The sequence below is a fragment of the Tachysurus fulvidraco genome, chromosome 3 (assembly GCF_022655615.1).
Source record: "Tachysurus fulvidraco isolate hzauxx_2018 chromosome 3, HZAU_PFXX_2.0, whole genome shotgun sequence".
NCBI lineage: Eukaryota > Metazoa > Chordata > Actinopteri > Siluriformes > Bagridae > Tachysurus > Tachysurus fulvidraco.
In genome coordinates, this window is record NC_062520.1 from 21,928,361 (window position 1) to 21,940,796 (window position 12,436).

General features: G+C 39.9%; 1 protein-coding gene across 2 annotated transcripts in view; it reads right to left on the bottom strand.

Annotated features, from left to right (window-relative positions):
* The window catches only part of LOC113644430 (dynein axonemal heavy chain 11), a 51,847-nt gene that overhangs the window by 9,583 nt on the left and 29,828 nt on the right, over positions 1-12,436 (bottom strand). For both annotated transcript variants that reach the window (XM_047810833.1, XM_047810834.1), the window contains exons 54-70: positions 12,180-12,322; positions 11,867-12,028; positions 10,701-10,934; positions 9,823-9,969; positions 9,616-9,729; positions 9,338-9,481; positions 8,680-8,862; positions 7,491-7,592; positions 7,197-7,331; positions 5,694-5,867; positions 5,251-5,486; positions 4,983-5,105; positions 3,177-3,381; positions 2,073-2,237; positions 1,699-1,839; positions 1,378-1,548; positions 57-179 (exon numbers count right to left, since the gene is read on the bottom strand). In XM_047810833.1, the coding sequence (XP_047666789.1) occupies positions 57-179; positions 1,378-1,548; positions 1,699-1,839; positions 2,073-2,237; positions 3,177-3,381; positions 4,983-5,105; positions 5,251-5,486; positions 5,694-5,867; positions 7,197-7,331; positions 7,491-7,592; positions 8,680-8,862; positions 9,338-9,481; positions 9,616-9,729; positions 9,823-9,969; positions 10,701-10,934; positions 11,867-12,028; positions 12,180-12,322 (2,702 nt within the window). The remainder of the gene's footprint in view (positions 1-56; positions 180-1,377; positions 1,549-1,698; positions 1,840-2,072; positions 2,238-3,176; positions 3,382-4,982; positions 5,106-5,250; positions 5,487-5,693; positions 5,868-7,196; positions 7,332-7,490; positions 7,593-8,679; positions 8,863-9,337; positions 9,482-9,615; positions 9,730-9,822; positions 9,970-10,700; positions 10,935-11,866; positions 12,029-12,179; positions 12,323-12,436) is intronic.

Consider the following 12,436-nt stretch of genomic DNA (forward strand, 5'->3'; position numbering starts at 1 on the left):
CAGAATTTTGTTACTTAAATATGTTTTAAATATGTCTGTGCTCAGATAGTGTTTACCCTGATGGATCCCCAGGCATGGGCAGATAGGAAGCTGACAGGACTTCCATTGCTGAACTCCACTGGGAAATGCAAAAGAAGATCCAGCTCTTCTGATTCAATGGAACCGTTCATGAGGAGAATCTAAAGAAATCAGATAATAAAGAATTGAATTATGAATATGAAATATGAAATACAGCGCATTGGTATGATACATGTCTTCGTTTGGTACTGAGGAATCACGACCCCATCCTTTATACCATGGCTTAGTGAATTAGGTGGACTGAAGTGTTGACGTGAATTCAAAACTGTTGTCATGGAATCTGTTCAGAAGAAGCTTGCTCAATGAAAAGAAAATTAGATTATATTTTGAAGTGAACTCAATTTTAACAGTGATTTTCCAAATAAAATTAAAATTGTATTTGTCACATACTGTATACAACCATATACTACAACATGCAGTGAAATGTTTCATCAACTGTCTGCACCATCAAAATAGAATCAATAAGAACAAAAATATTAAGAAGAGAAACTCAATTAAATTATTATACAAATAGAACAGGTGGGAAAGGGAAGAAATATATGGAGAAATGTGAAAATGGATGTAATGTATATATGAATGCAGAGTATTATGAATGAATGGTAAATGTGGCGATATGTGAGCCTGCATTGCGATATGTACAATATATGCTAGATCAAAATATTAACCTTAATATCGATCAAAAAATAAGGCCAAGCTCAGAAAAGTGTAGGTGGAACTGACAGTACTAAATAATCTAGTCTCATTTGGATGTTCTTAATGTTTCCTCAAAGAAAGTTGACATCTTACTTAGGATATCTTAAAGGTCATCTGAAGCCATACACTTAACTTAGACAACTCAATCCTGCTACTATACTCTTGTTCACCTTTTGGATCAAAGAAACAACCTGTTTTTATGTCATGATTAGCAGATTTAGCATATGAAACGTCTTGTATCTGTCAGATAAAAACCAGGCCCCATGTTTACGCAGTTTGATGGGGTTGTAGGAGGACAGTACATGTACACAAACAACAGCAGGCAAACCAGCTGTTACCCTCACAGGGATTTACACCCGGCTTCTTTCCTTCTGTCAGAGCTTTGTCAGTGCTTACACCCTGAGAAAGGAGCGTGCTTAGGCTCTGAGGGTTAATCGATAGAAACGGGGCATGCTCCTCTGACAGAGCCTAATTGAAGTTAATGTAGGGGCAGAAAAGTGCAGTGACTGATGTAGATGACTGAAAGAGTACTGAAAAAGACTGGAAAAGGGAGGAAGGCAGATACGTAGGGGTGGGTAAATGTGCCAGTGTGTCGCGCCCCCTCACCTGGAAGGCAGTTTGGGTAAGAAAGGTGAGTCTGTCCTTCTGGAAAAGGCCCTGACTGGTGTACATGAAGACAGAGTAAGTAACGGCCTCAGTGAGGGAGTGGACACGCACTGCCACATCTTCATCTCGTGGAGTTTGCTCTATCGCTTTGTGGAATACTGCACTAAAAGCCTGCGGATGTAAATGAGAGTAACTGCAATTTTAGACATTGTTAACTAAAACTTTAGAAAAAAAAGAAAAGAAAACTATTTGAATTCTGTTGCTTCTCAATAAATAATAGATATTGATTCAAAATAGAATATGAATTTAATGTAGTTTTACCTTAAATGAATACTGGTACATGGGATTGACGTTGTGTAGCTCTTTAATGATAAAGTACAGGAGAGTAGCTCTCTGTGCTACAGGACGGTAGAGCTCACGAGTCTCATTGATTTTCCTTTCATTCTCTCTCCCCTCTTTGACCTGCACCAGAGACAGTAACATTCATACTTACATACAGTATACAGATGACAGAAATGTTACGTTTGCCTTTATGCTAACCAATAAAACATTTATGACAATTAAACAGTTAATACAGTTAAAGCCTCTAGGCACTTTGATTAATATGCTACAGTTTGAAGACATTTTTTATTTTCACTGTATTGGTAATCCAATGATACACCAATGTTAGCTAATGCCTTAAAGTATTCTCTCACCTTGTTTTGGATGTGCGCAGCCGTGTTTTTTGTGTGCTCCAGCTGTTCCACTAATGCTGCGTCTTGCAGAAAGCTACCCTCGGCAGCAGACAACCTGCTCAGCAGCTCATCCTCCAACTTCTTCAGCTCTATCTGACACAGGTTCTGCTGAGTGTTCAGCTCCAACTGTATTGGGAAAGGACCGACTTTGTAAAAGAACTGTAATCATGTAAGTGTTAGGACTGAACTTGTGAATATTACTCCACGTTTGTCCTTTGGAAAAAATATCATTAAGCAATTATTTAGTCAGTGTGGAGTATGGAGGTGCAGTGTGGAGTATGGAGGTGCAGTGTGGAGTATGGAGGTGCAGTGCGGAGTATGGAGGTGCAGTGCGGAGTATGGAGGTGCAGTGCGGAGTATGGAGATGCAGTGCGGAGTATGGTGGTGCAGTGCGGAGTATGGAGGTGCAGTGTGGAGTATGGAGGTGCAGTGAGGAGTATGGAGGTGCAGTGCGGAGTATGGAGGTGCAGTGCGGAGTATGGAGGTGCAGTGCGGAGTATGGAGGTGCAGTCCGGAGTATGGAGGTGCAGTCCGGAGTATGGAGGTGCAGTGCGGAGTATGGAGGTGCAGTGAGGAGTATGGAGGTGCAGTGAGGAGTATGGAGGTGCAGTGCGGAGTATGGAGGTGCAGTGCGGAGTATGGAGGTGCAGTGTGGAGTATGGAGGTGCAGTGCGGAGTATGGAGGTGCAGTGAGGTGTATGGAGGTGCAGTGAGGAGTATGGAGGTGCAGTGCGGAGTATGGAGGTGCAGTGCAGAGTATGGAGGTGCAGTGCGGAGTATGGAGGTGCAGTGAGGAGTATGGAGGTGCAGTGTGGAGTATGGAGGTGCAGTGTGGAGTATGGAGGTGCAGTGAGGAGTATGGAGGTGCAGTGCGGAGTATGGAGGTGCAGTGCGGAGTATGGAGGTGCAGTGCGGAGTATGGAGGTGCAGTGTGGAGTATGGAGGTGCAGTGTGGAGTATGGAGGTGCAGTGCGGAGTATGGAGGTGCAGTGAGGAGTATGGAGGTGCAGTGTGGAGTATGGAGGTGCAGTGTGGAGTATGGAGGTGCAGAATTGTTTATCTAACCTTCATGCTCTCCAGGTCAGGCCTCTCATGGCTGACCACCTGTCCCAAGAGCTGCTCCTCCAGGCCAGTCTGTGTCACTGTGAAGTTAATGAGGGTGGTCTGGGCTTGCAGCTCAGGAGGGAAGTCAGGGTTGGCCAGCTTTGTGTGCAGAAGAAGCCAGAACCTGCTGTTATACTCACAATCTCGATCCCCCAGTCTGATAAACCTGTAGACATAAATCTAGCATAAATCACATGAAGTGAATGCAAAACATAAGATCATGTGACCAAACATATATGAAAAGGAATTTTAATATGTGTTTATTATAAATGCCCAGGTTCAGTGACTAAAAGTGAAATTCCATCCTAAAAAACAACAAACATTTTTCAGAAAATGAGGGCCACATAAATGACACTGTGAAAATAGTTTACAATCTATAATAACATGTCGTTTTAGTGTCACTTTTCCAGCTCTCTAATTGGAGCGAAACAGAAAAGGATGACAAATGAAACCGCTAGCCACCACAGGCAAATGATATTAAATAAAACCTGGAAGATTATATTCCCAGCAGCCAATATTTATCCCAATCTGCATTTCAATTAAATCAAGCCTGGCTGCCCAGACCTGGTGGCTTTTAATTTTTCTCTAATTACCCCTCACTAGTCAGCCAGCAGGCCTGGTTCTTAAGCCAGCGCTTCCACTAAAGCCTGGGTCCGCTTCAACTCTATATCTTCACAAGACGGAATTAATGTACTATTGATAGAACCATTACTCCACCAAATTAAAGTCCCAGCTGATGGATTGGCTCATGCTCCTCTGTCAGACATGAAAGGAATAATTAGTATTCATTACTTTGCACTCTGCAACATTCCAATTATTAATGAACTTCAGCTGTAGAACCACACCAGATTCATCACGGCTGTTGCGGCCGGACCGAATTGATCATGGGTGGAGAGTGGAGTGTGGGTCACCCGCAGGAATAAACTTATAGTCAGATTAAACACGGAGCCACTGCCACGGGTCACTAGGTGTGAGAGTATGTCAGGTACACAGAATGTAACCTCGATAGCTAAATACTGAAAAATGTGAAAAGAATGTTTTAATTGTAATATTGTATTTATTTGTTTATTTTTTGCTTAAATCACATATTCTAGGTTCATAAGCACTTACTTTTGTGATATCTGTTAAAGATTTAGAATGATAACAGTGAATTATTAAGATAAATATCTACGATACAAGTAAGCTGAAACATGAGCTAAGCTAAGGTAATGAACCAAAGCTAAGTGCTTTCAGATATCTAGTACAACACTTGTACTTGATTATTAATTGTTCATGTGTCACCTTCCATCTACACCTCAAACGGTATTTCTATGGAGACTGAAAGCACAGAGAGCTGTCTGTGGATAAAAGTCCACTCGGTGTCTCTCTAGAGCCTTGAGGCTGATCAGTCACTTCAAGAGCGCTGTTTCATATTCAAGTCACACAAAGAATATGAGCAAACAAATGCACATCTATCACCCACCCTGAAAGCAAGATCAATACAACTGCCCCCACCTCAATTCAACTCACGCAACACTAATTCATCTACAATTTAAACAGTAAGCTATCGTATTGTACTAAGTCACATCTGACTATCAGCTTTTCAGCGCTAACAAAAAAACAGAAAAAAATGCCTCCAAAGCATGACATGCAAATAATAATTTGCAAAATATAAATCCATATAAAGATATGTGTATTTAAAAAAAAAAGCATATATGACAATAGTTTCAGTTTTATTAAATGTGATATGAATATAAACTAAATGTTTAATAGCAGTGCATCTCTTGCCTTCCTTTGTTGGTAGTGTTCCTTGCTAGCAAAGATTCTAGAATTGCATCCAGTTTTTCCTCCACATTCTCAATCAACACAACTTCACCACAGACCAATGCTTGCTCAATGGCATCAAGATATCTAAATAGTAAAAGAAAAAGAAAAAGGGGGGAAAAGAGAAAATATCTGTTGATACTACACTCAGTGTTGAACTTATGTATCACTACAAAGTCAAAAAACATCAACAGCAAAGCTGACGGTGATGCAGAAGGATATTCATGTTCACCCTTTCTCTCCGTGTTGCAACACTTTGAGTCCAGGTCCGTAAAGGTTGCGGAGCCACTTGCTGGCCTGTTGCTGGGGGTCTACAAGTAGTGGCCAGCGCTGGCTGCAAGTCAGGATCACAGCGTTCTCTACAGACAGCCTATCGAGCGGCAGGCCCTGGTTGTGCCAGGCAGCAATGCTGGCTTTCTCAGCCAGCAGCAGGATAGGGTCCAGGCCTTCTGTCAGCGGGATGAGGGGCTAAAGCACGAGGTGTGAGGAGAGGAAAACACACAGTGATGCTATTCAGATCAATGCTTCACTGATTTTGGTATGCACGTATACAGAAGTAAAGCAACAGTATCCTTCAATGTAAAAGACTTTCTAAAATATTTTATACAAGGTTAGAAATACCTGAAAATCATTCTTGAGGAACAATCAATCAGTTACAATAAGCGAGATACATACTTTCAGTTCTTTGAGGAAAGGCTTCCACGTCCAATCTAGAAGCTGCTGCCTGTAAGGCTGTGTAAAATATCCAGCATACGAGACAAAGGCTGAGGCCAGTAACACATCCCCACACAGGGTCTTCTGCTGAGCCTCCAGCTCCAACGCAACTTCAGACCATCGCACGTTCTCAGACTGCACAAAGAAATATAAGTTACAAAAAAAAAGACAGCTTTCTCAAACTGTAGCAGAAGTGCTACTTTCTGGCCTGAGTGCAGCTCTTGCGTGTTGTTTTAATTAATCTGAAGCTTATATGGTTAAATCCATGCAGACAACTTTACAGCATCAATTGTCAGGGGTGGAGGAAGATGAACGTATGACCCATACGTTGATTATGTTCCCTCCCCATTGATCATACACGTTAAAAGAACATGAGCAATAAAGTATACAATTGCAATTCACCTAAACTGGCTTTGAAAGTATAGTTAGGTTTTCACTCTGCATCAATTTAGTCCTCATTTAGAACTTCAATAATATGGCTGAGATGCTACCGCAGCGATAAATCTTACCTAACACTGGCTATGCAGGGTCGAGCATGCAGAACATGTCACATAATAAATTGTCAGACAGTTAAAAATCACTATAATTTTTTGCCTAATGTATTATGGATTGCTTGGAATATCACTCAGTCCTGGCTGAAGTGTTTTTAATTTCCAACAGCTGTTGAGGCTTTGCGGTGAGTTAATGATTAAATATAGATGGGCTGATTTATTAGTGCAAACACTATTGCTTCCAGGTCAATGGCATAAAGACAAATCATCTGTCTTGATATGCATAAAGGCCAAGCTGTCCCATTCTAACCCGATTCATTTCTCTGAGAAAGAAGTAGAATGTTCATAAAGAAAAAAACAGAAATAAAAAAAAAAACACTAAAAGAAATATTGCTTTCATTTTATTCCACATTAACGGGGTAAAGATTTTGGATAATCTGGGTGATAAATGTCCGAGTATGCTATAGGAAAAATTTAAGCATCCAGTGTATGTGTAATACTTTTTGACACAGAATACAAAATTGGAACATGATTATTAATAGTAAAAGTAACCAATTAAACCCGTCCTGTAATAACATTTCATATGTCACTCAAGTATATTTGTTCAATATTGTCATCTTTGTATTTTATGACTTTCTATACACTTACAATTATTAACATATTCAATAGAACATGGTATCTAATCACCATGTAATTCTATGATTGTGTTATGTACAAAACAAACCATATACATAATTTGCTATTTTGGCACAGTAAAGAAAGGTCAGTGGGCTTTCAGTCTCTCTACCCTCACCTCCATTTGGCCAGTGTCCACTGACCTCTTGGCCCGTTCAGTAGCTGTTTTGTCATGGTGCAGCCCTTCCTTCCTAACTCAGCATCTCTGATTCTAGCCAAAACTATAATCCGTATCAGTACCCCAAAAGCATGTCGAGTAGCCAGATGCTGATCTAGGCCTACTTGTTCATGTAAGTACCTGCAAGCCTCCCACCAACCGACTGGCTAGCTCGATGGTCTGTCTGGTGCGGGTCACTTCCTCCTGGCAGTGCAGTTTCTCAGCTGCTGCTCTTTCAAACTGGGCTGTGAGGCTCTGCAAGTGCCTGTCTAGATCCTGATCCATATCCATACACACACACACGGAGGAGAAAGGACATGTCTCCATACACAGCATTTTTATGCACATAATTATTTTAACATACTTGATAAATTTATTGAGTATATGCAACTTTAAATTTATGTTAAAAATGACATATGGCGCAAAAATACTTACATCCAGTTTCTTTCTAATTGTGAGCAGTTTAGCTGTAGCATTGTCTAGCTCAGTGTTGGCCTGAGAAAGGGCCTGACGCTTTGGAACAACCAGACAGTACACCTGGAATACAAGTTATTACAGAAATTTCTTTCTTTACTTCACACCACATCAGGGTCCATGTACACTCATGAGCACTTTATTGAGAACGTTTTACTAATACTGGGTAGGGCCTCACTTAAAGCAACTCAAATTCTTCAGATTCCACAAGATGTTGAAAACATTCCTTTGGGATTCTGATCCATATTGACATGTTTGCATCACATTTCCTACTAACTTTTTCAGATGCACTTTCATGTTGTGAATCCCATAAGTGACCTACTGTAGTGGATTCAGGTCTGGTGATGGGGAAGCTGACTGAAGATCACTCAACTCATTGTCATGTTCATGACAGCAAATTGAGAGACTTTTGCTTTGTGACATGATACATTATCATGCTGGAAATAGCTGTTAGAAGATGGATAATTGTGGCTATGAAAGGATGCACATGCTCAGCAACAATATTTGAATAGTCTGTGGCATTCAAGCAAATATTGATTAGTATTAAAAGATCCAAAGTGACCCAAGAAAACATTCCCCACACCATTAGACCACCTCCACCAGCCTGGACTGTTAATAAATGGCAGGTTGGATCCATGGATTCGTGGTGTTGGTGCCAAATTCTGACCCTGCCATCTGTGTGTCTCAGCAGATATTGAGATTTATCACACCAGGCTACATGGCTTCAAATTTCTTCAATATTCAGCTGTCCAGGTTTGGTGAGTTGGTGTACACTGCAGAGTCAGCTTTCTGCTTTTGGCAGACCGAAGTCGAACACAATATACAGTAGCCTTCTGTAATTTTAGATCTTCTGACCTCATACTCACTGAGGTCACATTTTTCCTTATTCTGATGATGTGAATGTTACCTTATGTTGGCTGATCATATTGTGCACAGAACATTCACAGATGTACAGATGTTCTTAATAAAGTGTTTGGTGAGTATGCATACTTTTTTATTTCAAAATGAAAAACTGATATGTTATATATTTATATATACAGTATGTCATTTCGAAACCAAAAAATGTAAACAGACAAGTCAGAAAAGAATTACTGTTTGATCGATAAAGCCAAATTAGGGTGTCACATGTTCTGACTTTTAATTTTCTCACCTCATAGTAGCGCACAATATTAATGGTCCAAGCACAGAGCCCAGCAGCAGCATAGGACTTGGTGCAAACATGGTCAGGGTGAAACTCCGGATTACTTAGGTACTCCTGCTTCACTGTGCTAAGACACTGCTCCGGTATGTGCTCCTTATCATAGTAAACCAAAGCCTGCAGAAAGTCATCCAGCTACAGGAAGAAGATTGGTTCAATTGCCAGAATATATATATATATATATATATATATATATATATATATATATATATATATATATATATATATATATTAATAGAGACCTCCTATTATTTCAGGATATACATACAGATTAAAATATGTCTAAAAGTCTTCAACGTTGCTACAAAGCAAAGCATATAGTCTCAGCCCAATGTACATAAAGCAAGGTAAATCATTTCTTACCCGCACCAAATAACTAAATAAGCCCACTCGTATGTGGTATGTGATGAAACGATCAAACATGCATCTAATACTAATACATGCATCTAATTCAGCTCTGGCCTTGTTTGAAAAATAGCACATTTTTAAAGCATTTCTCATAATGTTAGAGGTCTGCAAGTTCAAGGCCTGCCTGTGGATTAGAATAACATGAATCAGAATAGTGTGTTGGGGGTTTTCAAGGTGGGGCGATTTACTGTGACAGATTCACCTTGCCCATAAAGACTCTGGCAGCCTTCCAGCTGCGATCTTTAGGAACACGTCCACGTGGGGCCAATAGGACCATCACAGCTGCCATCACATTTGTTACAGCCTCCGGAGGATTGGGAAACGTCTTTAACTCTGTCAGGTTCACCTGCATAGTAAAAGTTTATTTATTTATTTATCTTTTTAAAGCGAGCTGTCATGCACGTTCATGGAAAAACCAGAATAAAGACGACTAGGCGACATTACAGTGCTCGGACACAGTACTCAACTAGTGCTAATCACCTTGTTAAGAGTATCCAAAGCTGCAGTGGCAGCCTCTAAAGCCGGTTCAGCTTTAATCAGGTCTTCCTCACAGTCCTTCTGTCTCTGTGTCACTTCTGCCTTTATGGCTGCCACCTAAACAAAAACAGCTATGAGTATAATATATGTACCAACTCTAGACAAAACGGGAACAGGACTTAGGCACAGTAAGGAACGAGGCATGATTACGTTTTGCTCTTCTAGATCAGAATCCTTTCTCTTCTGGCTCACTCTTTCTGTTTGCAGTCCAATCTTGGTGATCAGAGCCTCAGCTGCCTGGTTCTTTATATTCAGCTCCACTTCCTGAGAGTTTAGTTTGTCCATAAGCTCTCCCACCTAATTACACATATGCATTAATTTACCATAATATTAGCACATGCAAAATACATTTCCGTACATCCGTACATATACATATCCAACATACGACCTGTTAAATCCACTCTTAATATATAAACTTTATCATCGCTTAAATGAACAAAAATCTCCTTAAATAAGAATCTAAAATTCTAGTAAATAATAAAACATAAATATATATATCTTTTTATTAAATAGACTAAATACCTACATTCTTTAAAACATTAGTTATAAATTTATCCATATCCTGCAGAGGGAACACTATTTCTAATCTTCTTCCTGTAATGTTTAACAAAGTTGAAGATCATTGTAGAAATTGAACGAAAAATGGTTCGATCCTCAATACATCTTCAGGAACAGTTAAAGCTTTTTTTTTATATAAAATTAAGAGCACATGTTTTTAGTAAGGTAAGAGAATACGGAAGAAAGAGGGTGATTGTACTTTTAACGTAAATAGTTACATTTTTGTGTGGCTTTCTTAAGAGCTCAAAAAACCTGGAATCCGAATAAGTAATTATCCTAAAAACTTTCCATACTTTTGGGGTAGAGGATTGTTCATGCTATGAAAGGGCAAAACTGAATGTACATACAAACCTACATAAAAAGAATCTATATCAAAAAAATAAGTATGGAATTCTTCATTCTTCAAAACTTCAATGAATGCTAATCCACCCTGCCATCTTTGAGGGAACTACTCATTAGGGCAAGATTACCTGTGAGGCAGTGGTCTTCAGTTTATGCAGGCCTGAGTTCAGTCTGCCAAGCCTCTGCTGCAGCTGCATGTCTCTCTTCTCCAACAGAGCACCAAACAGCCTGAGCAGTTCCAGAAAGCTCTTTGGTGTGCTGTAGTTGTGCCTCCTCTCCTTCTGCCGATAGCTCTCGCTTGCCTGCTTGACACTGGCATGAGCATGGGCCATGAAAAGACTGATGGGTTCCTGAATGGCTGGCTGTAAAGAAGGGGAGATAGAGAGTGCCTGAGTGGGAGCTGGCTGGATTAAGCACTCTTTAACATCCTTGCCTTGTGACAGGCCCTGAAATATCATCTTCATAAATCCTGAATTCATCTCCAAGTTTGCAGATACTGGACTTACTCAATTTGAAATTTAGGTGCTGTGTGTGAGAGAGAGCAAGTATGCTAGGAAAATAATGGCTTATAGCTGGTGAAACGCAGCATATGGAATACGGTGAATGTAGCTAGCATCTCATGGCCTCAGACTTTCTTGAAATATCGCTGCTTCGTTCAGTTCATATTTAGATGGATCATTAAAGGAAAATGAATAGCATTATTATAATTATTATAATAATGCATTTAATAATGCATTTAAATATGATATCAATTCATCAGTAAAATACTCTACATGGATCCAGCAATAACTAAAGAAATTTGCATGCTAACAGCTGGTCTTGAGTCATCTGACAGACACACACATATACGCTCAATCTGGCAATGCCAGAAACAGCTGTGGTTCCTTAGAGGGCCAGTCTGCGTGTATTAATCATTGTTGCATCATTAGCATAAATGATCCTGCTTAGTGATTATTCCACTGGAGCAAGGAAAACAACATTACAGACAGAGATACTGAGAAGGAGGGAGAATGAAAGAGAAACCGTGTCTGTCATAATGCTCATGCGGCATGTGATCACCCATTTGTCTTCACTTTAGAGTGAGACTAATGATGGGGGACCTAGTACAAAGTAAACAGTGTGATGAGAGGACACTGGAGAAGACAAAAATCGAACGTTAAAATGATCAGTACTAAAAATATATATAAAAAATTGTTCAGTATTGCCGAACACATCATTGAACAATTTTTTATATATATTTTTAGTACTGATCATTTTAACGTTCGATTTTTGTCTTCTCCAGAACAAAGCTCACTTCAATGCCATGAAGATCCTTTATAAACCGAAGGCTGATGGACTGCAGTGCCTCCTGGGGCCATTCATGGAACCAGTCCACTGTAGTGCAGTTAAGGAGAGCTGGGAAACGGCGCAAACGAACACGCAGTGTGTTACCTACAGGTGACATGCATAGCACCACCTACACACACACACACACACACACACACACACCATAAAAACACACATATAATCTATTAACACACTTTATTTTAAACTAGATAAAATCATCAGACTTATATTTAGACTCTTTAGACTCTTCAATGCTCTTTAGAAACCCCAAGTTGTAAGACCTTGAGATTTTGATGCACACGGTCTTTGAAGAACCTCCAGCAATTCTCTGTAGTGTCCAACAAACCAGATTCACCAACTTCCCTCTTTACTGCCTTCACTGCAGCGCCCACTTCCTCATCATTCAAAAGCTCTCGGATTTCACCTGCAACAAAACACAGCAGCGAGAAACAAGTTTACACTTTCTACTTTACTTTCTACTCAGTTTTAATCTGGGAATAGTTCTTTTTTCTAAAATATACCAAGTAAACAAGTAATT